The sequence below is a fragment of the Aotus nancymaae genome, unplaced genomic scaffold, assembly GCF_030222135.1.
Source record: "Aotus nancymaae isolate 86718 unplaced genomic scaffold, 86718_ANA_hifiasm-v0.15.2.pri h1tg000059l, whole genome shotgun sequence".
NCBI classification, from domain to species: Eukaryota; Metazoa; Chordata; class Mammalia; order Primates; family Aotidae; genus Aotus; species Aotus nancymaae.
In genome coordinates, this window is record NW_026988473.1 from 7,909,856 (window position 1) to 7,932,931 (window position 23,076).

A 23,076-nucleotide genomic window follows, 5' to 3' on the forward strand; every position below is an offset into this window, starting at 1 on the left:
ACATGGGTCAAAAGCCATGAACATCAGAAGGGACGATGTCAGGTCTTCAGCGCCAGCCCCTACAGGGGCCGAGTCTGGAGGAGGTGGGAGGGACAGGACGCGTTCTCCCTCTTGTCCCTTACCCGCTTTGGGCCGGAGGGCCGGTGCCCTGCTCGCAGTAACAGCACCCTGGAGCTGTAAGCGGCTGGATGTGAGCAAACCTCACTTTGGCAGGCGGGTTCAGACCGGGGGTCCCTGTTAGACATCCCTTTCTGGAGGAAAAGCAGAGCAAGGACTAAAGGGATTTAGCCCACTGCCACCTCCGCGCAGCAGCTGCTCCACGCTCCCGTGAGTTTCACAGAATCATGTGAGAGGGCTGGCAGAACCTACCATCAAGTCACTCGTCCCTGGGCTGGCCAGAGGGGGACGCCCCCTGCAGCCTGGCTGCGCGGGGCGAGCAGTAGCGCCACGTAGCCGGGAACACAGGGTTCTCACAACTTCCCCGCCCTCCGCGCCGTCTACCTCCACGTCTGAACTCCAATTGGTCCGCTGCGCCTGAGGGGGCGGGCCAGTTAAGAGCTCCAATGCGCAGGCTTAGGCTTTTTTTCGCTCTGGCGCGCAGGCCCCACCCCGTTCTTTTTCCAATTCAGCGCCCCTGGATACCGAACTGTCGTACGTATGTCTTCTGTGTCGTCCTCGCTTTCCGGCTGCTGTTTCTCCACGGCTCTCTCCTTTCCCCCCTCCCTTCTCTCCCGGGCGGCTTACTTTGCGGCAGCGCCGAGAACCCCACCCCCTTTCTTTGCGGAATCACCATGGCGGCTGGGGTAAGTTTGCCGGCTCTGGTGGTTCGGGTCATCCTATCCACCGCCATCCTTTGCCCGAATGGGGCCAGTCGGCGCCAGAGGAGTTCTGAGGCTGAGTGGGGAACTGATTCGGGGTCTACAGACCGTACTACTGGAGAGCAAGATTCCTAGGGCCTGGAGGGGAACTGAGGCTGGGGCTCTCAGAGGCCAGAGGTGGAAGAAGGGTCTGGGGAAGAGGAGAAAAGAGATGCCGGGTCTAGGTCGTCCGAAGCCTGAAAAAGGGGTTCGGCTCTATTGCCGCCTTGAGACGTGGTATTTGGGCAGGTTGACGAACTTCTGTGACCGGTTTGTGGAGTAACAGCGGGGTCAGGGTGAAGAGGAGAGTCTTTGTAGGTAGGTCCGGCTGGCATAGTTAAAGGTCGTCTCTCAGGGAGGTTTGGAAGCGAGAGAATTCTCTGGACAGTGCAGTCAGACCAATTGGACTCTGCTGGCCAGCTTAATAGAGAAGGCAAACGCCGGAGAACTCGTTGCGGGACAGGACGGGAGGGATGGTATGCGCGACCAGGAAAGAAAGGCTTTTGAGGGAGAGGAGCTGATTTAAGAAGACAGCGTGCCATCCCCTATTTCTGGCCATTCTGAGGGGAACTAGAAGTCTCTCTGTCGTTGTACATGCCTTAGAGACGAGGCGATGCTTTTGAAGCGGTGAGCAGCTGAGCAGTAGAGTAGGCAGGCGCTCGGAAACATCAATGAATGAAACAAGGGCTCCGGGAAGGGAGGGACTATGTTTATGGGCATATGGAGTCTGATGGAGCTAAAAGTTCTGGATTTCTTGGAGACAGATTTGAGGGGAAGAGAATGCTTCTAGAGGTGTCCTTAGGGAAGGTCAAATCTGTCAACAAGCTTTATCTAGCAGTTGGTGTGTAGTTCTGTTGTTGGTATTTCCGAGGATTCTGATTACATACAGTACTAAAGGACTTGGTTCACCAGAGGAAGTAAAGGGGTGAGTTGAACACATAGGGATATTCAGGAAAGGCATCCTGGGGAGTGGCATTTAGGACTGGGACTCTTCTACTCTTGCTGATTTTGTCCCTGTCTTTCTCCAATAGACCCTGTACACATATCCTGAAAACTGGAGGGCCTTCAAGGCCCTCATCGCTGCTCAGTACAGCGGGGCTCAGGTCCGCGTGCTCTCCGCACCACCCCACTTCCACTTTGGCCAAACCAACCGCACCCCTGAATTTCTCCGCAAATTTCCTGCCGGCAAGGTGAGTTGGGAGACGGGGAGCATCCTTTGGTTCTGAGAAACCAAGGAGCCCTGGGATTCTGTCACTCTGGAGATGGTCCCTGTTTCTAAAAGGGAGCTTCTCATGTTGTTTTCTTTAACATTTCAGTGATTTTATTTTGAGATAAATGTAGATTCACATGTAGTGGTAAAAAAAAGTACAGAGCTATTCTATGACTTTATAAAATTCATGGGTTTACTTTGTGGGAAAGAGAATGAGTTTTGACTAAGCATTTTCAGTGCAAATATATCAGGTATCTGTTATGAGCAGGATTCTTACCCCAAAGGTTTATAGAGATAGGTAAAAAACCATGCTAAGGGCCGGGCGCGGTGGTTCAAGCCTGTAATCCCAGCACTTTGGGAGGCCGAGGCGGGTGGATCACGAGGTCAAGAGATCAAGACCATCCTGGTCAACATGGTGAAACCCCGTCTCTACTAAAAATACAAAAATTAGCTGGGCACGGTGGCGCGTGCCTGTAATCCCAGCTACTCAAGAGGCTGAGGCAGGAGAATTGCCTGAACCCAGGAGGCGGAGGTTGCGGTGAGCCGAGGTCGTGCCATTGCACTCCAGCCTGGGTAACAAGAGCGAAACTCCGTCTAAAAAAAAAAAAAAAAAAAAAAACCATGCTAAGAATAGAGGAGATCAAGTGCCATATGGGTCTGGCTCACACACTAATACTTTCACTAATACAGACATTGATACAGGAGTTGCTTTTGGCCTTCTGCTTGTTTGATCCAGCTATTTGATATAAATATCCTGTAATATTCAAATCTGCTGGGCTTCCTGGTTAACATATTGTGAATTCAGATTGCAAAAGGATGCCAAGTTGTGGAAGTACTTATTTATGGTTCCTGAGTTTCAGATAGTATTGAGAGTTTGGATAGTGAGGATCGTCAGCCTTATATAACCATTTTTATCCAAAGCAGTTCGATTCCTCATACTGGTAAGTGAGACATTTTGTGTGTTTTACCTTATCTTCTCACTGTTTTGTCCCCAGGTTCCAGCATTTGAAGGTGACGATGGATTCTGTGTGTTTGAGAGCAATGCCATTGCCTACTATGGTAATTTGCGGGGGTATATGGGAGTGGGAGAATTTGGAGGTGAGGGTGTAGAGAGGATGAGGGTGACTGGGGGGTGGAGATGAAGGAATTCTCCAGGACCTGAACTGGTGTTGGCATGCCCCCAGATTTCTGACCTTTGTGTTCTGCCTCTGCAGTGAGCAATGAGGAGCTGCGGGGAGGAACTCCAGAGGCAGCAGCCCAGGTGGTGCAGTGGGTGAGCTTTGCTGATAGCGACATAGTGCCCCCAGCCAGTACCTGGGTGTTCCCCACCTTGGGCATCATGCACCACAACAAACAGGTGAGCCTTGGAACTTTGGGAGAAACCAGGGGCAGGGGTAGCCTCAGCTCCTGGGTGTTGGGAGTAAGAAATGAAATAGGTTGAAAAACGGAAATGCCAAGGATAGGTGGGCAGTGAGAAGACATCGTCTCTGGGGTACAGGTTTGAAGCAGTGGGCAGTTAATGGAGGAAGTGTCTGTCATGAGTGGTCAGAAGAGGAATTGCTGCTATGAAGAGATGATACCAAATGGTAAGAGGGTGGCTGGACCAGAGGACCTTTGTTTGTGATACTTTTAGAATGATCCTAGAATCTGCCTCCATTGGAAGAGGGTGAGGGTGAGCTCGGACTTCTAGGTGAAATAGCTTTCAGCTGGGCGTGGTGGCTTATGCCTGTAATCCCAGCACTTTGCGGGGCCAAGGTGGGCGGATCACAATGTCAGGAGACTATCCTGGCTAACATGGTGAAAGCCTGTCTCTACTAAAAATGCAAAAAATTAGCTGGGTGTGGTGGCACACACTTGTAGTTCCAGCTACTTGGGAGGATGAGGCAGGAGAATTGCTTGAACCTGGGAGTCAGAGGGTACAGTGAGCTGAGATCGCCCCACTGCATTCCAGCCTGGGCAATAAGAATGAAACTCCGTCTTAAAATACAAAGAAGAAATAGCTTTCTTAGTTCTATTAGTAGGGGAGGTTAGGGAAAGGGATTGGTACCCACTGATAAGTTCTATCATGTTAAATCCCTAGGCCACAGAGAACGCAAAGGAGGAAGTGAGGCGAATTCTGGGGCTGCTGGATGCTCACTTGAAGACGAGGACTTTTCTGGTGGGCGAACGAGTGACATTGGCTGACATCACAGTTGTCTGCACTTTGTTGTGGCTTTATAAACAGGTGAAGTTTATGGGAATTCATTTGGCAGATGGGATTAGAAACAAAGTGACAAGATATCTAGGTTACCCTGTCTTCTGCTGAGGACTTGCAAAGCAGCTAGAGCCAGGTACAGTGGTTCACACCTGTAATCCCAGCAATTTGGGATGCTGAGGTGGGTAGATCACCTGAGGGCGGGAGTTTGAGACCAGCCTGGCCAACGTGGCAAAAGAAAACATAAAAATAGAAAAAAAATCAGGTAGGTATGGTGCCATGCACCTGTAGTCCCAGCTACTTGGGAGGCTGAGGCATGAGAATCACTTGAACCTGGGAGGCGGAGGCTACAGTGAGCAGAGATCGCCCCACTGCACTCCAGCCTGGGTGACAGAGTGAGGCTTTGTCTCCAAAAAAAAAAAAAGGAAAACAGCCCGAAATCCCCGGACAGAACAGAGTACCATCACTTGCTCTTCTCTTGAGAAGTTGGTAATGTTCTCTTGCCTTTAGTTTTTGTTTGGCAGCTAAGATGTTTAGTTTGTCGCCATATTTCTGAGGAAGACTGGTTATGCTTAGTTGTGAAGACATGGATGATGATGTTAGCTGCATTAAGATCTTTTTGGAGGCAGGCCTGGGTGGGTAGATCACCTGAGGTCAGGAGTTTGAGACCAGCCTGGCCAACATAGTGAAACCCCATCTCTATTAAAAATATGAAAATTAGCTGAGCGTGGTAGTGGTTGCCTGTAATCCCAGCTACTTGGGAGGCTGAGGCAGGACAATCACTTGAACCTGGGAGGTGGAGATTGCAGTGAGCCCAAATCCAGCCACTGTACCCCCGCGTTGGTGACAGAGTAAGATTCCATCTCAAAAAAAAAAAAAAAAAATCTTTTGGAGGCAGATCAGGTTCAAGCCTTGGCTTCATTGTTTACCAGTGTAGGTAAGGGTTACATGTGGGTGAATTCCTTTAGTCCTGTTTTTTTACTCTTTGCCATCTATAAAATAAGGGTAGTGATAGTCACTGTCAAGGTTATTGGGTCAAAAAAGAATGACAAGTCACTGGCTTCCAAATAGCAGCTCTTGGACTCATGCTGGTCCAGAATAGTAATGTGATCATAGCAAAGAAAAAACTTACTGCATGCCAGACCCTGTGCCAGGGGCCTCATGGGAATCATCTTAGTGAGTCTAGTAAGTGGTGGAGTAGAATTTGAACCCAAGTACTGGAACCAGTACTCTGACTGCTATGTTCTGTTTCCATGACAAGATTTTGTTTTCCTCTGATCTTTGCAAACTAAAAAATGAAAACAGTTCTACATGAAGCTGTTTATTCTTATTTTTCTTTTCTTTTCTCTTTTTTTTTGAAGTGGAATTTCACTCGTTACCCAGGCTGGAGTGCAGTGGTGCGATCTGGACTCACTGAAACCTCCACCTCCCAAGTTCAAGTGATTCTCCTGCCTCAGCCCCACGAGTAGCTGGGATTACAGGCTTGCGCCACTACGCCTAGCTAATTTTGTATTTTTAGTGAGACAGGGTTTCTCCATGTTTGTCAGGCTGGTCTCAAACTTCTGACCTCAGATAGTCTGCCTGCCCTTTTATTCTTATTTTTCTTTGACCATGGCTAACATACCTGAAACTAAGTTTAATTTGAAGGACTGTCCATTATTCTAAATGAGTTTGAATGTTCTTTACTTTCTGAAGTTTGATGGGTGTGTGTGTGTGTCTCTGTGTGTGTGTAGTGTGTAGTATGGCCAATGTAGATAGTAAATATCTATAGTGTTTAAATTTATTTGTTTGGTGAAATAAGTACTTGATAGCCCTTTGTGAGTTCCAACCTTTTTTTTTTTTTTTTGAGTTTTATTGATGTGAAATTTAAAAGATTGGAAACAGTAGACCTGAAATAGTTTTGTAAAGGAGCAAGACAATTATTTCTACCGAGTAGATTGATAGTAAATGGAGGATGAACCCAAGCATCCAGTCCATTAAACTGGACTGCACTGCAAAAAAAAAATTAGAAAAATAAATGGAGACCGGGTGCAGTGGCTCATGCCTGTAATCCCTGCACTTTGGGACGCTAAGGCAGGAGGATTGCTTGAGCATAGGAGTTCAAGATCAGCCTGGTCAACACAGTAAGACCCCATGTCTATTACAAATTTTTTATTGCGCCACTGCGTTTCAGCCTGGGTGACAGAGCAAGACTCTGTCACAAAAAAAAATTTTTAAAGAGGCTGGGCACAGTCGTCACACCTGTAATCCCAGCCCTTTGGGAGGCCAAGGTGGGCGGATCACTTGAGGTCAGTGTTCTAGAACAGCTTGGCCAACAGGATGAAACCCATCTCTACTAAAAATATAAAAATTGACCAGGTGCAGTGGCTCGTGCTTGTAATCCCAGCATTTAAGGAGGCTGAGGTGGGCTGATAACTTGAGGTCAGGAGTTCGAGACCAGCCTGGCCAACATGGTGAAATCACGTCTCTACTCTCTACTAAAAGTACAAAAATTAGCTGGGCGTGGTGGAGGGCGCCTATAGTCCCAGCTACTTGGATATTTGGAAGGCTGAGGCAGGAGAATCACTTGAACCCAGGAGGTGAACCACAATGAGCAGAGATTGTGCCACTGCACTCCAGCCTGGGTAACAGAGGGAGCTAGACTTTGTCTCAAAAAAAAAAAAGAAATGGGACATAATCCAGGGAAGGATGATGTTGTATGACGCTGTTTTCTGTAATGTTTGTAAAGAAGGTGAGCACTGGGACTTAGGTAGAGAAAGGGCTCTCGCCCTGGACAGAACTCTTCAGGGTCTTTCCACTGACTTTGTTTCCACCTTTGTGTCCTGGCAGGTCCTAGAGCCTTCTTTCCGCCAGGCCTTTCCCAATACCAACCGCTGGTTCCTCACCTGCATTAACCAGCCCCAGTTCCGGGCTGTCTTGGGGGAAGTGAAACTGTGTGAGAAGATGGCCCAGTTTGATGGTGAGTCTGAGGAGATCAGGAGGCACAGGGCCAGGATCAGGGTCTTGTTTGCTCTGCATCAACCCCTTGATTTCCTGTCTTGCTTATGTGCAATACACTCACCCTGACTAATTTGTATTACTATATAGAGTTGCAACATAAAGTATTTGTTGCTGAGATTGTGTTGTTGCTCGAGGACGTACAGCGAACTGATGGGCAGTCTGGAGCCTAGATTTCTTACTTGTCCCATTCATCAATTTTCCTCTATTACCCTGCTTGCTCTGCATGGTTTTGGAGAAGTGTGGAAAGAGGCAGGACATTCATTCACTTTCCTCCCTTCCCCTGCACCAGCTAAAAAGTTTGCAGAGAGCCAACCTAAAAGGGACACACCACGGAAAGAGAAGGGTTCACGGGAAGAGAAGCAGAAGCCCCAGGCTGAGCGGAAGGAGGAGAAAAAGGCAGCTGCCCCTGCTCCTGAGGAGGAGATGGATGAATGTGAGCAGGCGCTGGCTGCTGAGCCCAAGGCCAAAGACCCCTTTGCTCACCTGCCCAAGAGGTAAGGATATTGAGAGTGGAGGGTGTGGGACCGAAGAAGACCTGTTCTCACCTCTGTATGTCCCCCGTCACACACAGCTAGAACCAGGATTTTAGGTTGTTCATATAAAGTTAAAGGTATATTTCAGTTGCAAATAAAGCAGCTTTCTGGGCTGATCATCAAGAATTGGGCAAATTTTGAATGTGGACAGCAAGTTCCAAGTACAGCTAGTATTGGGGAAGATTGGAACTTCTATTCCAACAAAGACGGGAGCAGAGTTTGATGTAGTGGTTAATTGGTTTTTAGCAAGCTCATTCAACCATTTGAGGGCTCTGAGAACAAATACAGGGAGAGGTGTGGGGAAGAAGAGAACCTTGCATTGTGCTGCCCGGCTGGCTGTGCTGAGCTAGGGGATGCCAGAGCAGAGTCCTTTGAATTTTGTTGTTTTCTGTTTTGCTGAATCAGACTGTACAAAAATTGCTCACTAAGAAAAAGGATGCAGATTGTAGCTAAGTAGTGTCTGTGTAGTTCATCGTTTCCACAACTGGGGAGAGTTAAGTCCCTAAGTAGAAGAAAGTAGGTGTCCTCTGTATCCTTTAACTTTTTAAAGAGGGGTTCTTGGAAGAAATAATATAATAAAGACGAGATTTTTGGCGTGAAGAAAGTAGGACACTGAGTGCTTGCCCAGTTCTCTGGTATGGAGTCTTTCTTCCATCACTGCTCCAAGTCATTTTATTGAGAGTTCAAGCAGTATGAGACGTACATGTTCTGTGATCACTTTGCTTTGGAACTCCTCTTTCTCTGCACTTTTTCTTCCTACTTACTCTGTAATTTCCAGAGCCATCCATCTTTTCACTGCTTGGTCTGGTAGGGTTTGCATTTGACCCTCCCACATTTTGTAATGGTTTTGATCCAGGGTGAACCAGCCTAAAGGAGCACCCACTGGTAGGGACACAATCGCTATGCATAGAGTTGTGAATTACAAGCATTGCACTAATGGATGGGAGCAACTTGGGATGTAGCTGAAAGTTCTTACTCCCAGGTACTTTGTACAAGACCAGGAAGGCTCCATCCAGATGCAGTCGCTCTTTAAAGGTGTATTTTTTGAACTAGTGATTTGTCTTTAATTTAGCACAGGTGCAGGTCAAGAGTGAGCAGGATTTTTGGTGTGTGTAAATAGGTCATGATGACTAACCCAAATTACATATTCTGTTGTAACTTAGACGTTGTTAATTATTAGCTAGAGATTTTCACTTATAGTAGGTCAGTCAGTACACTGGGCAGAAAATAAATCAGGCAGTAGTAAACTTAAACTCTTTATTTAATAAACGTTACATTCTCTTAGTGTCTGTTTGTTGGGTTACCATGATGCCCTACAGGGCTGCCAGAAATGCTTTCCCCAAGCTTTTTTTTTTTTTTTTTTGAGACAGGGCTATACTCTTGTTCAGTCTGGAGTGCAGTAGCGTGATCATGGCTCACCACAGTCTTGACAACCTGGGCTCAAGTGATCCTCCTGCCTCAGCCTCCGGAGTAGCTGGGACTAAGGCACACACCACCACACCCAGCTAATTTATTATTATTTGTAGAGACTAGTTCTCACTATGTGGCCCACGCTCATCACAAACACCCCGGCTCAAGCGATCTTGCTGTGGCCTCTCAAAGTGCCAGAATTACAGGTGTGAACCACTGTACCTGGCTCCCCCAGCATTTTTAATGTCATAAAAGTGATATCCTAAAAGGCCAAGACTATCAATGTCCAGATTTTAATTCTCGTTCTTTTTTTGTTTCTTTTTTTTTTTTTTTGAGACGGAGTTTCACTCTCGGTACCCAGGCTGGAGTGCAATGGCGCGATCTCGGCTCACCGCAACCTCCGCTTCCTGGGTTCAGGCAATTCTCCTGCCTCAGCCTCCTGAGTAGCTGGGATTACAGGCATGCGCCACCGTGCCCAGCTAATTTTTTGTATTTTTAGTAGAGACGGGGTTTCACAATGTTGACCAGGATGGTCTCGATCTCTTGACCTCATGAGCCACAGCGCCCGGCCAATTCTCGTTCTTTTAAGACCCAGCTAGGTCAAGTGTGGTGGCTCACGCTACTTGGCAGGCTGAGGTGAGAGGATCACTTGGGCCCAGGAAGTTGAGGCTGCAGTGAGCCATGATCGTGCCACTGCACTTGGGTGACTGAGTGAGACCCTGTTAACAAAAATAATAAAGCTCGAACAGCTCAGGAGGGTGTGAAAAAATTCCCCACCCCACTTTGGTGTGGTTGAGATTTTAAGGCTCCTCAGGTGAGGTCTCTTATGCTTTTGGAAAGGAACCTGGGACCTAGGGTTAAAGGACGGATTCTCTGCTTTGATGGAGTGTAATCTTGGCCAGGTCATTCTACTTGTTCTCATCTGTAAAGAGAGGGGAGGGTCAAGGTAACAGTTCATAACTCATGGGTTTGTTAAAGGGATTGAGTGAAATAATTGGGATACTCATGGCAATATTTATGCTATAAACAATAGAACCAACTAAACATTCAGTTTAATATTCCATGTTTAATAGATTTGTGGCACGGTTCTGCATTAGGAGATTGTTTGGCCGTTAAAATGTTTGCAAATAATTCTTTTTTTGAGACAGGGTCTTGCTATGTTTCTTAGTCCTGTCTCTAACTCCTGATCTCAAGTGATCCTTCTGCATCAGCCTCCTGAGTAGCTGGGACTGCTAGTGCAAAGAATTATTTTGTTTTTTTGACGGGATCTTGCTCTGTCTCCAAAGCTGGAGTGCAGAGGTGAGATCTCAGCTCACTGCAACGTCTGCCTCCTGGACTCAAGCAATTCTGCCTCAGCCTCCTGAGTAGCTGGGATTACAGGTGTGAGCCACCGTGCCCAGACCCCAGCTAATTTTTAAATTTTTATTTTTATTTTTTTGAGACAGAGTCTTGCTCTGTTGCCAGGTTGGAGTGCAGTGGCGCAACCTTGACTCACTGCAACCTCCGCCTCCTAGATTCAAGCGATTCTTCCGCCCCAGCCTCCCGAGTAGCTGGGACCACAGGCGTGTGCCACCATACCTGGCTAATTTTTTTGTATTTTTAGTAGAGACGGGGTTTCACCATATTGGTCAGGATGGTCTCGATCTCTTGATCTCATGATGCGCCCATCTCGGCCTCCCAAAGCGTTGGGATTACAGGCGTGAGCCACCGTACCCGGCCCTTAAATTTTTATTTTTTAATTTTTTTTCTTTTCAGCAACTGCATCTACAATTTTAAAATTTTTTGTAGAGGCAATGTCTCTCTATATTTCCCATGCTAGAAGAATTCTTAATAGCCTGGGTGGCATGTCACAGTAACAACAAAGTATAAGGCACAAAACTACATATGTCTTTTTTTTTTTTTTGGTAGAGATGGGGTCTTGCTATGTTGCCCAGGCTGGAGTGCAGTGGCTATTCACATTCTCGATCCCACTACTGATCAGCACGGGAGTTTTGACCTGCTCCATTTCCGACCTGGGCCGGTTCACCCCTCCTTAGGCAACCTGGTGGTCCCCCGCTCCCGGGAGGTCACCATATTGATGCCGAACTTAGTGCGGACACCCGATCAGCATAGCGCACTACAGCCTAGAACTCCTGGCCTCAAGCGATCCTCCCACCTCAGCCTCCCGAGTAGTTGGGACTACAGGCACACACTACCGTGCCCAGCAAAACTGCATATGTCATGGCTGCATCTTTGGAAAATCAAAGGCTATAGGAAAATACATAAAAAGATTATCCTGTTCGTTGGCATTATAGTTGATGTTCCTCAGTCAGCATGTTTTTATTTATTTATTGAGAGACAGAGTCTCGCTCCATTGCCCAGGCTGCAGTGCAGTGGTGTGATCTCAGCTCACTGCAACCTCTGCCTCCTGGGTTCAAGCACTTCTCCTTTCTCAGCCTCCTCAGTAGCTGGGACTACAGGCACCTGCCACCATGCCTGACTAATTTTTGTATTTTAAGTAGATACGGGTTTCACCTTGTTGGTCAGGCTGGTCTCAAACTCCTGACCTCAAGTCATCCATCCATCTTGGCCTCCCAAAGTGCTGGGATTATAGGTGTAGGGGTGCTGGCCGGTATATACGTTTATAATTGGAAAGAAAGAAAATAGAGCACCAACCATGGAGGGAGGGGCCTCTGCTGTATTGACGCTGCCATTCTTGGCTCAGGGTGCCACATTGCTTCCAAGATAACCTGAACTTAAGGGTTTTCCAGCATCAGAAAACCTCAGAAAAGACCAAACATCGGAAAACTTGTTTATAGGCAGAGAGGGACTAAAGGACATGGGTGTAAGATTTAGGGTGGAGGCCCTTAGAGAATGTTCACTGCTTACATTCCTGTTACAGCTTGTGTAACCTGAAGAGGCCTGTATGGTGGAGGGGGGAGAGACTTGGGTGAGTCAGTGACTGACTGTGGTTCTTGGAAAACTGCCTGGGGAGGGGCTAAACAGGGAGAAAAAGTCCTCACTGTCTCCACGTGGGGGCAGCAGTTATCCATGCCCTTCCTGGGGCAGGTCTCCCCAGCCCCTCTTGGAGTTCCACCCTCCACATGCCTTGCATACTTATGCAGAGGAGTGTCCTAGGCCCCTGTTCATACCCCTCAGAGCTCTCTTCCCTCATAAGGTCATACACATCTCCCAGCACAGTGACCACTGTATTAATTAGTAAATTTTAAGTGAAAGCATCCCTCACTTCTTTTAGCCTGGCAACCCTCCTTCTTACTGACCTCCTGTGCGTTCTTCTTCCTCTTAGTACCTTTGTGTTGGATGAATTTAAGCGCAAGTACTCCAACGAGGACACACTCTCTGTGGCACTGCCGTATTTCTGGGAGCACTTTGATAAGGACGGCTGGTCCCTGTGGTACTCAGAGTATCGCTTCCCTGAAGAACTCACTCAGACCTTCATGAGCTGCAATCTCATCACTGGTAAGAAGACAGTGGGTCTGAGATGAGGAAGGAGAACAAGGTGTCGTGAGTGCTGTGATTCCAAAGGCTGAGTGTTCTCCCTTGCCCCTTCAGGAATGTTCCAGCGACTGGACAAGCTGAGGAAGAATGCCTTTGCCAGTGTCATCCTCTTTGGTACCAACAATAGCAGCTCCATTTCTGGAGTCTGGGTCTTCCGAGGCCAGGAGCTTGCCTTTCCGGTGAGGACGGTGGAGGAGAGGAGTCTCTTTAGGGTGGGGCAAGGATATAGGAAACACAGTGTTTTATTTCTGAGCCGATGGACGTTGGGGAGAGTTCAGGAATGCTTATAGGAAGGAGCAATTCATGTTCACAGGAGACCTGGGGTCTGATGACAAGTGTTTGAGCTGGAAGTAACACAGGTGTGGAGTGGTGTCTCATAACTTGACCACATGCTGTCTTTTTATCCCCAGCTGAGTCCAGATTGGCAGGTGGACTACGAGTCATACACATGGCGGAAACTGGATCCTGGTAGCGAGGAGGCCCAGACGCTGGTTCGAGAGTACTTCTCCTGGGAGGGGGCCTTCCAGCATGTGGGCAAAGCCTTCAATCAGGGCAAGATCTTCAAGTGAACATCTCTTGCCATCGCCTCGCTGCCTGCACCTGCCCTTCAGGGAGATGGGGCTCATTAAAGGAAACTGAACATTGAACCTTCTCCTGTCTTGCCTCCTTTGTGAGTGGCGGCTTCTTCCCTGGGAGTAGATATGTTGAAGTAGTAGGTATTTTCTGTGTCTGCAGTACCTCGATATGCAGGAGAGAAGACTTCAGAAGAACAGAAATAGAGGCCTGTGTTCACTTGTGATTTTAATTACCCTGCCTCCTACGGCGATGAGTGTCTTCTAGCTGGGAAAGAGCGGAAGCAGTTGGGGCGGGTAGTGACATGGGGCTTTGTGGCTACCTAATACTTAGGGATTGGATTCCAGACCTTTCCCAGTGAAGGGAGAGAATAGCTGCTAGTAACAAGAGCTAACATGTATAATTCACAGAGTGCAGAGGAACTTTACATGATTTCCTGTAACTGGCCTGTGAGGTAGGTAGCTGACAATATGTAAGGGTTGTAGGTTTTTTTGTTTTCTTTGAGACGAGGTCTGACTGTCGCCCAGGCTGGAGTGCAGTGGTGCAATCTCAGCCCAACCTCCATCTCCCAGGCTCAAGCCATCCTTACACCTCAGCCTTCCGAGTAGCTGGTACTATAGGCGTACACTACCACGCCCGGCTAGTTTTTGTATTTTTTTTGTAGAGATGGGGTTTCACCATGTTGCCCAGGCTGGTCTCAAACTCCTTAGCTCCAGCAGTCCCACCTTGCTCTTCCAAAGTGCTGGGATTACAGGCATGCACCACCATGCCTGCCCTAGGGTTATCACTCCAATGCCTCAAATCCTCAGTATCAGGCACAGACTACTCAACAGACAACGGGCCTGGCCCATGTTACCTTTCCTGGCTGTGTTATCTTCCTGGTGGTGTCCCTGATTTCTAACGGGAAGCATAGGGGTTTAGAGATTTCACTAACTTGCCTGTGATCATACATTTCAAGTGGTAGAGGCAGAGTTTTGAACCCAGTGGGTATCAGTTTTTTTATTATTATTTTTGTAGAACTGGCTCTATGTTGCTTAGGCTAGGGTGCAGTGGCTGGCTGTACACAGGCTCAATCATGCTATAGTTTTGAAGTCCTGGCCACAAGTGATCTGCCTCAGCCTCCTTAGTAGCTGGGACTACAGGTGAATGCCATCATGCCTGGCTTGGGTGTCACTCTTGAGGCCTGTGTCCACACCCTGCTGCCTCCTAGAAGGTAGAGTAGTTGTAATTGTCAGCTAATAATCCTGTTCAGGCTAATGGTTACTATTTCTTCCCCATTGAGTTTAATTTTTATTACATCCTTTTCAGAGTTTCTTGCTCTTCTGTCTTTTCTGAAGATCATTGAGGATCTCCCTGTAAATTTAACAGCTCAGGTGAAATTGGAAACCTCTAGATTGAGTCATGTTTTGAGGTATATGCAGAAACAGTTGATTGCCTTTGGTCCCCAGCTTACGGTTTTGTGTGTGGTTTTTTTCATTCCAGTTATTAGTCCAGGAAAAGAAGAGGGCTCTTGGCTTGCGTGGGGAAACCAGGCACACACAGTGGGCTGGTAGTTGAGAGGGGATAGATAGGGTTGTCATCTGCAGCTGAGCTCTTTGACCTGCAGTTGGAGTGGGCAGAGAAGAGTTGTGGTTTAGGATCCAGATGGGTGGGGATGGGCTCATGCTTGCTCAGACTCTGCTCCCTGGCAGCTCATCTTGAGCTGGGTCCAAACTTGATAGCTTTCTTCTGAGCCTTCTAGGCTCCTGTTAGCTAGGATCTGAAAATGCTAGGTGCAGCTGGTGTGTTGACGCGTTCTATAGTCCTGGCTACTTGGGTGGGGCATGGCTGAAGGCAGGATTTGGAGGCCTTTGTGGTGCATGCCGTGATTGCAACTGTGAATAGTCAATGCACTCCAGCCTGTGCAACACAGTGAGACCCCCATCTCAAAGTACTAGATGCACGCTTAGGGTGTGCCTTTTAGCTTGTTGCTGGGGCCTCACTGAAGCTGTCAGACTCTTCGCAATTTCTGTTTCAAATCATATCCCCTTCTGTGGCTGTGGGATCTTCACCACCTTCCTGGTGTTTGCTTACCAAATCTGTGGTTGAAGCCTCAGGCAGGAGGGACCAAGTTGGAAGAGTAGTTTAGGTTTGAGAGGGTGGCTTGAAAGGCTCAGGAGGGAAGCCCAACTGAAAAAGGGTGGGGTTCTGCTGGGCGGGCCATGGACAGCAGCGGGCCTGGCAGCCCACATGGACTAGGCGGTCTGGGCTGGGGCAGGGACCCCTACCTCAGCCTCCCTCTGCCTGCAGGAAGAGTGAGTCATCTGCACATCCTGCCTGCAGCCCTCGCTGTGTGGTGCAGAGTAAGGGTGGCCAGGTTGTTGTTTGAGGCTGGGCTTGCACTTGGGCAAGGGCCAGTACCCACAAGCAGGAGGTGAAGGAGGAGCCTCGAGAGGAGAGGGTAGTGGCCTCAGGAAGGCTGGGCCGTTGGCCTCTAGACAGGGGTGGGATTTGAGGGCTTCTCTGCCGAAGTGGGTAGGGGAGAGGTTAACAGTGGACGTTTCTAGCGGCAGATGTGAGGCAGGAAAGGGGAAGCACATCTGGAGTTCTTTCTGTCCCCGCCCTGCCCCAGGGAGGCCTGAGTCACTGCAGCAAGGACTCTTGCCCTTCCCATCCCAGCTGGGCTCTGCATGGTTTGCTGGATCCTTCCTTTTCCTTGCTTTTGCTGTGGGCAGCCAATCAGAGCCTGCGCCTGTGGATGTCTGTGGTTGCTGGGCAGTATTCTCTTGGTGCTTGGGAGGCTCATGTCACCCAAAAACCACATAGAGCTGGCGACCTGGCTCCACGGTCCAGCACATGGCACAGAGGCTAGAGGCGAGAAGCTGAAAGGGAAGGGGGTGTTTGGATCAGGGACTGAGGGCAGGGCATGATCTTGGAAAGCTAGGGTAGATTGAGAGAAGGAGGAGGCTCTTTTATCCACTTAACCTGGCAAAACCTCAGAGCTTCCACAGAGGGAGGATGAAAGAAACGAGAAGGGGTCTGGGGCCCAGGGTTTCAGTTGACTCAGATAAAATCTTCACAGAGCCTGGAGTGTGAATGGGAGTGGCTGAGAGAGACTTGGTTAGTTTGTAGATAAACCAGTAGATACTGGTTATAAGCAGCTATTTATTTTAGCTTTGTTGGCACTTCTGCTTAAGTCACTTATTCAAAAGTTACAAACCTTTAAAGTTCTTCCAAGAAAAACCTATATTGTTTCCTTTTTTCCTGTGTCCTGCTTTGAGCTGGAGCTGGACAGCTGCTGCTCTCAATGGGTCAGACCCATCCCACCAGCTGCCCACATGCCCCAAATGTGCCACTTCCCCTTTTGAAAGGTGGGGGAAGCCTAGAATGTTGAAGGGAGAGGAATGAAGCACTTTGGAGGCTCCACCCAGTCATTTCTGAAATTAATACTGTGGTTTTCATGGCAACAGGCACTCTTTATTGTCAACTCAGAACTTTCCCTCCACACACATCAAATCGGTTTTTCTGGGTGCCGTAGCTTCCCTGGCTCCCCCAGCCAGTGTAGCTATAGGGCACCGCAGGGCACAGACGTCCCCCACTTGCTGTGCTCCTGTGTGTTTGTGATTCGGGTTCCCACCCAGTTCTCTCTAGTGCTGTGCAGCTTACACTGGTGCTCCTGAAAGGTTAGAGAAACTGCCACCTGCTCCTGTCTGTTTGCTCCAGTCAGACTGGCATGGCTCCCAGAGCAGGCTGTTGTTTTACTGCAGGGGAATTACTGGGGTGTCCCAGTGCCTCAGCACCCAAGGGATGGGTGGGGTGGGGTATGGTGGGGGTTGCTGAGGGCAGCACTTCTGTCACTTGAATCTCCCATTAGAGGAAGAATACCTTGTACTGGTGGTACTGGCTCAGTGGTGATGTCCTGGAGACCCCATCTCTTCACTTTGCTGGGCTCTCTTCACTCCCTTAGGCCCCTCCCTTCTCCACCACCCCGCTTTGTTTTCTGGATTTCTTCAGGATTTCGAGACAAGCCTATTGACTCTACCTTTTGAACACAATGGGCGACGTGCAGATCAGGGGCTAGATGGTCAGTTAGGATTTGGGGCTATTTCTGATAGGATCTCCCATGGAATGTGCCTCCACTCCCAGCTGCCCCCTCCCCTCTACAGCAGAAACAGCTGTCATGTGAAGGCCTCTCTGCTGGCTCAGCCCTTTTGCAATCATCTGGCTGGCTCTGCTGGGATGGCGTGGATGGCCAGGATGGGCAGAGCCAAGGGGTAAAGGAGGGAACATGGTAGGGCATGAGGAGCTGTCAGAGGGTAAGGAGGGCTCTAGAGTTGAGGGCTGAGGGAAGGAGGGCTGCCAAGGTCAGGCCGGAGGGGTGGAAGCTGCTGAGCAGGCCAGGGAGGTGGAATGAGCTTACAGTACCCATCCTGGGAGACTTTCAAGGTGGAAGGAGAGTTGGTTATAGTGGGAACACAGCCAGTCATCCTTCAGGGAATCAGCATTTCCCCTGACTCACAGGGGACACACAGGGTGCTTTCCGGCTAGTCCTCCATGTGGGACCTGAGTCACCAAGATGCCTAGGGTGTTGGCTGCCCTATGGTGGCAGGTCCTGTGCCCTGCCCTGCCCCACCCCACCCACTCCTACTGTTATGACAGGGGCTAGCAAACACGCCTGTTTTATCCCACTCTTCAATAGTAACTATCCGTCTCTTTGACTCAGACTTACAGAATGTATCTCTTACAGGGACTGCCAGAGACCATCTCTAATAACCCTTTATTTTACCAGTGGGGAAACGAGCCCAGAGAGGGAAGTGACTTATCAAGGGTGTATCTGAGCCTTTCCAGGGTCCTTGCAGTCACTCACTGAATCACTTTTGCTCCAAAGCTGAGCAGGAGGATGCTTCCCTCAAACATCAAGGGATAAGGGTGGTGGGCGCAGCACGCCACGTGTGGAGGGGCAGGAAGAGCAAGGCATCTAAAGGCTTCCTGCACCCAGAGCTTGGTAAGGGTAGCTTGGTAAGGAGTGTGGAAGTGGAGCCAGCCCTGGGGCCAGGGTCAGATGTAGCGATCCAAGTCCTGGGGCGGGCACAGGGCACGGAGTGTAGCAGAGGCGGGACTTTGAGTGACAGGAACCTCAACTATGTGGTGACTCAGGCTCTGGGCAGCCTAGGCCCTTCCCTGCTCAGCCTGATCTCCTTCAACTGGACTTAGGGAACTGTAAGCAGAGGAGAGAGGGAAACCCAGGCTGGTCTCTCTTTCCCCAGGAAGCTGGGGGAAAAGCAGAGGAAGTTGGAAAGGACGGGAGAAAAGCAGATTCCAAGAAAGGGGCGAGGAAGTGGTGTTCCCTCCTTTCTCAGCCCCCCCTCCCTGCTCCCCGCTGGGGAGGGGAGCTGGCTGGGGCGTTGGCTGCTCCGTTTACTCCAGCTCCCTCCCTCGGCTCCTGTTTACAACTCAGCCTGCCCAGTTCTTAGCTCAGTGCTGAGCTCTTCTGTCTTCTCTCTCTTCCTCCCTCCTTCCTTCACAGCCTCATGCAATCATATTTTGTCGCTTCTTTTCCTTAATCTCGGGTCTGCATCTCCTATTATTGTCCTACAGCATCTCCACACCCCTAATCTGTGCCTGAATCCAGACATGGCCCACGTGTCCACCTGCCCCACTCTCCCTGCCCAATTCCTGTCTCTCCCACCTGCCTGAACAGTCTTTCTTTGCCTTCTTTCCTCCCAGACGGTACTCTGGAGACAGCCTCATGTCTCTTATTCTCTAACCAGCTTTCACCTGGGTTCTGCTTGGGCTTGAAGATTTCATTAGGTCTGAGTGTAACTGGAGAGTTTCTGTGTATCAGGGCTCTGATCTAAGAAATTCAGGAACTCCTTATTTGAAGCTTGAAGTTTAAATCCAGGGTAGGGTTTGAATTGAGCTGGGGAAGGCTGATTTTACTTGGCTTTATATTTTAGGGTAGGGTTAGGGGTTTGGGACTTGAGACTTGCTTAGGAAATAATGTTTAGATTCCAAAATCACCAGATAGATTTGCTGTTAGACGGGGGGACAATGACAGATTCGGAAGTGATGGAAGTGAGTGGAGAAGGGCCTATTTGGCAGGAATGCTAATCTCTGGGCTGGGGTGTGTGTGTGTGTGTTGGGTGGAAGTGGAGTCTGGGAGATCCCTGATGGTGATGCTAAGAAGGGTTAACAGTCATTTCTCTGCCTGCCTTTTTTTTTTTTTTTTTTGAGACTGACTTTTGCTCTTCTTGCTGAGGCTGTAGTGCAGTGGTGTAATCTCAGCTCACTGTTACCTCTGCCTCCCGGGTTCAAGTGATTCTCCTGCCTCAGCCTCTTGAGTAGCTGGGATTACAGGCGTGCACCATCACATCTGGCTAATTTTGTATTTTTAGTAGAGAGGATGTTTCACCATGTTGGTTAGGCTGGTCTTGAACTCCTGACCTCAAGTTATCCACCCGCCTTGGCCTCACAAAGTGCTGGAATTGCAGGTGTGAGCCACCAGGCCCAGCCTATTTGGCTGCTTCTGAGGATATCATGCAAAAGGACATTGACTGGGGGGAAAGGTCTGCTTCTAAAGAGACTGCAAACAGATTGCACACCTCATTTCCCTTCTGGGATCAGAAACTGAGATTACCCTTTGAGCAGTCAACCTTTTGTCTTCCTTGTAACATGCTGATTTCAGAAAAGGGGACTGTGGAGAGAAGAGAGGGTAAGGGGAATCCCCTGGCCAGGGGCCTGCCCACAGAGCGCCCCTTTGTGGTTACTATGGAAACAGGCATAATAGGAACAAAATAGAGGCATGTTGCCAGGCAACAGAAGAGCCCAAGGTTCATTACAGACACACACGCACACTGACACATACACACAAAACCGTACATACCAGGGAACCTCCTCTACCCGCCAGGGAGGGAGTGTTACTTCTGGGGAAGCTGGGGTATCCCTGTGATGACAAGTCCTAGAGCTCATCCAGCTTTGCCAGTGCTTTTGGAGGATCGTGGTACCAGCTGCCTCTGAAAGGTGGTGGAGCACCAGCCGCAGGGCTGACCTCCCTCTTATAAGAGGAAAGCTTTTACTTAATATCACAGAGGAGTCTAAACCTTCAAGAAGATGGAGGTTGGCCGGGCGCAGTGGCTCATGCCTATAATCCCAGCACTTTGGGAGGCCGAGGCGGGTGGATCACGACGTCAAGAGATCGAGACCATCCTGGTCAACATGGTGAAATCCTGTCTCTACAAAAATTCAAAAAATTAGCTGGGCACGGTGGCACGTGCCTGTAATCCCAGCTACTCAGGAGGCTGAGGCAGGAGAATTGCCTGAACCCAGGAGGCGGAGGTTGCGGTGAGCCGAGGTCGTGCCATTGCACTCCAGCCTGGGTAACAAGAGCGAAACTCCGTCTCAAAAAAAAAAAAAAAAATCCATCAATTAATCTAGGCACAAAGCATACAGCAGAGAAAAGGGAACCCTGCACTCATGAGCCTTAAATGCTAGTGGAAGTTTTGACTCTTGCTTCTGTGAGTTGTGTGATTTTAGGTAAATCGTGAACCCTCTCTGAGACCGTTCCTCACTAAGTGCCTCCCTCCCAGGGTGTGCAAGGATTAAATGAGCTGACAGATGAAAGTAGCACCTGGTGAGGTGGCTCACTCCTGTAATCCCAGCACTTTGGGAGGCCGAGGCGGGTGGATCACGAGGTCAAGAGATCGAGACCATCCTGGTCAACATGATGAAACCCCATCTCTACTAAAAAATATAAAACTTAGCCAGATGTGGTGGTGGGGACCTGTAGTCGAGCTACTCAGGAGACTGAGGCAGGAGAATCACTTGAACCCAGGAGGCAGAGGTTACAGTGAGCTGAGATCAAGCCACTGTACTCCAGGCTTGGCGACAGAGCATGACTCCATCTCAAAAAACAAAAGAAAACAAAAAACCACCCAAAGTAGCTGCTGCAGGATCAGACACAATCATTATTAAGGTAGTTTTGGGAGGGAGTGTGGGGGAGGCTACATCAGTGGGCGGAAGGAGAGGAGTTGGCAGAAGTTTCTAAAAGTGTGCGTATCTCCACTTATACCACTGAAACTTTTGAAAATATTCCCCTCCCCTGGGCTGAGGAGGCAGTCTTAGGAAACCCCAGCTCTGTTCCAGCCTGTAGGATCATGGTTCTTTTTTTCTTTATTTTTTTTTTGAGATGGAATCTTGCTCTGTCACCAGGCTGGAGTGCAGTGGCTCAATCTTGGTTCACTGCAACCTGTGCCTCCCAGGTTCAAGTGAGTCTCCTGCTTCAGCCTCCTGAGTAGCTGGGACTACAAGCGCGAGGCACTACACCCGACTAATTTTGGTATTTATTAGTGTTTTTTTTTAGAGATGGAGTTTCACCATGTTGGCCAGGCTGGTCTCAAACTCCTGACCTCAGGTGATCCGCCCGCCTCAGCCTCCCAAAGTGCTGGGATTACAGGCATGCGCCACCATGCCCGGCCTAATTTTGGTATTTTTAGTAGAGATGGGGTTTCACCATGTTAGCTAGGATGGTCTTGATCTCTTGACCTGGTGATCTGTCTGCGTCAGCCTCTCAAAGTGCTGGGATTACAGGTGTGAGCCACCACACCTGGCCTGGATCATGTTTTTTTAGAGGGTAGGGTTGAGGTTAAGGCTTCTCCAGCCTTCCAGCTGAATGGGGCAAGAGCCAATCCCCAGAACTACCCCTCACCAGGTAATCTTGATGCTCATACCCCTGAATGAAGTACTTGGACAGTGATCTCTGCTTTGGGGCTGCTTCAAAAACCAACTCCTCCCTTCTGCCTTCTTCCCTGTTGACCAAGAGGGTGGCCAGAACAAACAATGGAGCAGATAAGCTGGCTCTGAGCCTGGGACTCTGGCCTCTGCTATTTGGATCCAGTCAAGGCGAAGGCACAGTGTCCACGCCTTTCCACGCTCTTCTTCCTTTTCTGTTCCAGCAGCTCCCCCAAACCCCCATATCCATTTTTGCAGATAGCCTGTGTTTCCAACCTAGGTGTAAATCATCTCCTGTTTCTTTTTCTTTTTTGAGACAGAGTCTTGCTCTTTTGCCAGGCTGGAGTGCAGTGGCATGATATTGGCTCACTGCAACCACCATCTCCTGGATTCAAGCGCTTCTCCTGCCTCAGCCTCCTGAGTAGCTGGGACTACAGGCGTGCGCCACCATGCCCAGCTAATTTTTTGTATTTTAGTAGAAACAGGGTGTCACCATGGCGTGAGCCACTGTGCCCAGCCTCTTTTTCTTTTTTTTTTTTTTTTGAGACAGAGTCTCACTCTGTTGCCCAGGTTGGAGTGCAGTGGCGAGATCTTGGCTCACTGCAACCTCCACCTCATGGATTAAAGCGATTCTCCTGCCTCAGCCTTCCAAGTAGCTAGGACTACAGGCGTGTGCCACCATGCCCAGCTAATTTTTTTGTATTTTTAGTAGAGATGGAATTTCACAGTGTTAGCCAGGTGGTCTCGATCTCCTGACCTCGTGATCCACCTGCCTTGGCCTCCCAAAGTGTTAGGATTACAGGTGTGAGCCACCGTGTCTGGCTCAAAGTCTGTTTTAATATGTACTGCGAACATTGGAACATTTGCTCTTTCAAGGAACCAAATGATGATTCATTCATAAAGTTAAAAATCCTTTGGTAAACTGTTAGCAATGGTTACTTTTGGGGAGAGTGTCTGGGATAGGGGAAGAGGGAGATGTCTATGTTTTGTACTTTTATTTTTTTTATTTTATTTTTTTTTGAGATGGAGTCTGGCTCTGTCCCTCAGGCTGGAGTGCAGTGGTGAAATCTTGGCTCACTGCAACTTCTGCCTCCG

The 23,076-nt window shown here is 49.0% G+C and overlaps 1 protein-coding gene across 1 annotated transcript; it reads left to right on the plus strand.

Annotated features, from left to right (window-relative positions):
* The first annotated feature begins 706 nt into the window (after nt 1–706).
* EEF1G (eukaryotic translation elongation factor 1 gamma) lies at nt 707–13,349 on the plus strand. Its single transcript, XM_064364808.1, has 10 exons — nt 707–803; nt 1,889–2,047; nt 3,063–3,126; nt 3,282–3,424; nt 4,148–4,291; nt 7,091–7,220; nt 7,551–7,755; nt 12,491–12,663; nt 12,757–12,881; nt 13,113–13,349. The coding sequence occupies exons 1-10, from the start codon at nt 792–794 to the stop codon at nt 13,269–13,271; spliced, it is 1,314 nt and encodes a 437-aa protein (XP_064220878.1). The 5' UTR covers nt 707–791; the 3' UTR covers nt 13,272–13,349.
* The last annotated feature ends 9,727 nt before the right edge of the window (nt 13,350–23,076 follow it).